Source organism: Pinus tabuliformis, chromosome Q (genome assembly GCF_031772625.1).
Source record: "Pinus tabuliformis cultivar Carrire ecotype Pingquan chromosome Q, CPIR1, whole genome shotgun sequence".
NCBI classification, from domain to species: Eukaryota; Viridiplantae; Streptophyta; class Pinopsida; order Pinales; family Pinaceae; genus Pinus; species Pinus tabuliformis.
The window spans coordinates 773,267,636-773,269,949 of NC_142296.1; the positions used below are offsets into that span (position 1 = coordinate 773,267,636).

At 37.0% G+C, this 2,314-nt stretch overlaps 1 protein-coding gene across 1 annotated transcript; it reads right to left on the reverse strand.

The window, feature by feature from the left end:
* Nucleotides 1-503: 503 nt before the first annotated feature.
* LOC149221773 (chaperone protein dnaJ 8, chloroplastic-like) lies at nucleotides 504-1,987 on the reverse strand. The gene is made up of 3 exons (XM_089385235.1): nucleotides 1,467-1,987; nucleotides 1,127-1,195; nucleotides 504-1,022 (listed from the first exon to the last, which is right to left on the reverse strand). The coding sequence occupies exons 1-3, from the start codon at nucleotides 1,680-1,682 to the stop codon at nucleotides 861-863; spliced, it is 447 nt and encodes a 148-aa protein (XP_089241361.1). The 5' UTR covers nucleotides 1,683-1,987; the 3' UTR covers nucleotides 504-860.
* Nucleotides 1,988-2,314: the final 327 nt, after the last annotated feature.

The window sequence follows — 2,314 nt, forward strand, 5'->3', positions numbered from 1 at the left end:
TGTTGTTGTTGAGCAATTCAGATCTGGCATCAATGCTCTACGGAATGGCTCTTCCATAATTAAAATCTAGAGAATAATTTGTCCCCACAAAATTGCTATAGTAATTACTTATAAAACAAATAATATTATTTATAAAGCAAATAATTCAAAGGGTCTGAAATGGAATATGTCTCCATTGACACGTGGGAAACAATATATACATATATATGGTACAGAGACAAAACCTATGGTGTAATAAACTAAATCAAGATTAAGATTAACAACTCTTTTATACAAATGAACGCAGTGATTGCCAATAGTTGCCACCAATCTTCTCTCAGTAATGTTAGTAATGGGATTAAGATACAACATTTCATGTCAATGACCCAAAATCTTTTACGGAAATAATTGAGAGGCATTGTAATTATAAATATAGTTGGGAGCCCTTTTTTTAAGAGCAAATCCCCATAATCTTCCCATGGTCCACAGAGAGAGATCTCACAAGTGTGTACCAGTAGTTGAGATGAAAATAAACACAACATATGTACAAGTAGTATGATAATCAAAACTCAGGAGCAAAACAAATAACTTATTAAGATCTCACAAGCTGTTGTATCAGCTGGATCCTGAAGTCTTTTGTGCAGTGGGAGCTAATGTAAGAAATAAAATTAGCTATATAAGTAGAAGATGATATTGTATGTACAAGAGGTGAATGAAGTAGCTCTATGGGCTTGATAAGACAGTTATTATGTTGTCAAAAGCAAGAGTTTCATAGGTTGCTCATAAATGGGGATGAATGCTGGAGAAGCAGCAATAACTGTATGCAAAGCAAAAGGACATGGGTACAGAGCATCTGATGAAGATCTGATCAGAAGATCTGATCAGGCATAAATGTTAATATGGGAGGAATAATCAAGGGTTCCAGCTCCTTCCCATCCCATCCATTCTTCCCAAGAATCATCACCCACTCCCATCAAGTCCTCCACATTATAATCAGCTGAGCAGTTTTGATGTTTTGCCTTCTCCAAACTGGACATTACAGTCTGCTCATTCATCACAAAAACAACAACAATCAGAACCATGGGCATGCATAACAGTCCCATGTTATAAACTAAAAGACACAATCATTCATAGGCAAGCAAGTTACCTCATAGGCATGATTGATCTTGTTAAATTGAACCCCACAGTTATTTCCTTTGCAAACATCTGGATGATACTGTAACCAGATGATATCAACATATGAGTTCAATATGATTTTTATCTTTAAAAAACTACTGAAAATGGATCACAAATCTTTCTTTCTGTGATCAGTGGCATGGCCAGAACATATTTTTTTGCTAAAAACTTGCTTAAACATAGAGCCTAACATTTCTATTTTTAATCTCTGAACCGTAGCAAGCTCTTTTGCTTCAGAAATGGAATACTTGTTATTAAAACTATCCAAGCTTGAAAGTAGAGGAATCTATTTCAAGTGGATACTTCCATACCTGCAACGCAAGGCGACGGTAGGATCTCTTCACATCTTGTTCAGTAGCCCCGGGGCTCAATCTCAGTGTCTCAAACTCCTCTTTCATCCCAGGGAAAGAAACAGAGGCCATCACAGTTACATTGCCCCTGCCTTCCAAATTCTTCTTCTGTCTATTCTTTCTTCTTAAGAACAAGTTATTGTCAGCACCCATAAGCCTTCCAACTTTGGCAGCCATGATCTCTTAAAAAAATAATCGCTGACCTTACAAACAGAGCTTGAAGCCCAGCTCGAAATCGGATCTGACCCTCCGGATCCCAAATGGGTGTAACGAAATCCAGTTACTTCCCTCCAAAAAAACCAAAACAAATATCAAGGATTGCTGCAGGTATAGGAATCAGAGCACAAGGGAAAAATAAGATGAGAGGCCTATGAGAGAAGAATGCAGACATTAATTGCTCTGGGGGCAAGCGCAAGTATATAAAAGAACACCACACCCACCTCGAAAAGCCACTTCAGAGGCGGGATTCCAATTAGCCTGCACCCTTTGGGAACCAAATAAAGTCAGGAAATCAACAACAGAGACGTGGGCCCAAAGCTTAAAGGATAAGTTCTGCTTTAAAAAAAACAGAATGTGTGGCCAATGGAATCCACCACCATTATTGAAAGCATCATAACATTTTAATGGAGATTAATTATCAGTTTTGGTTTTTAAATCCAAAGATGGTAAAGCCGGTAATAACTAAGTGATGAATAGGTAATGAGGATAAGCATTATTTATGTTGATACAAGTTTTTGGATATATTATATTTTATTGATGTATTTGGGAAAGAAAGATCTTGTTTTATTTGAGTGTCTGAAGATGGATGC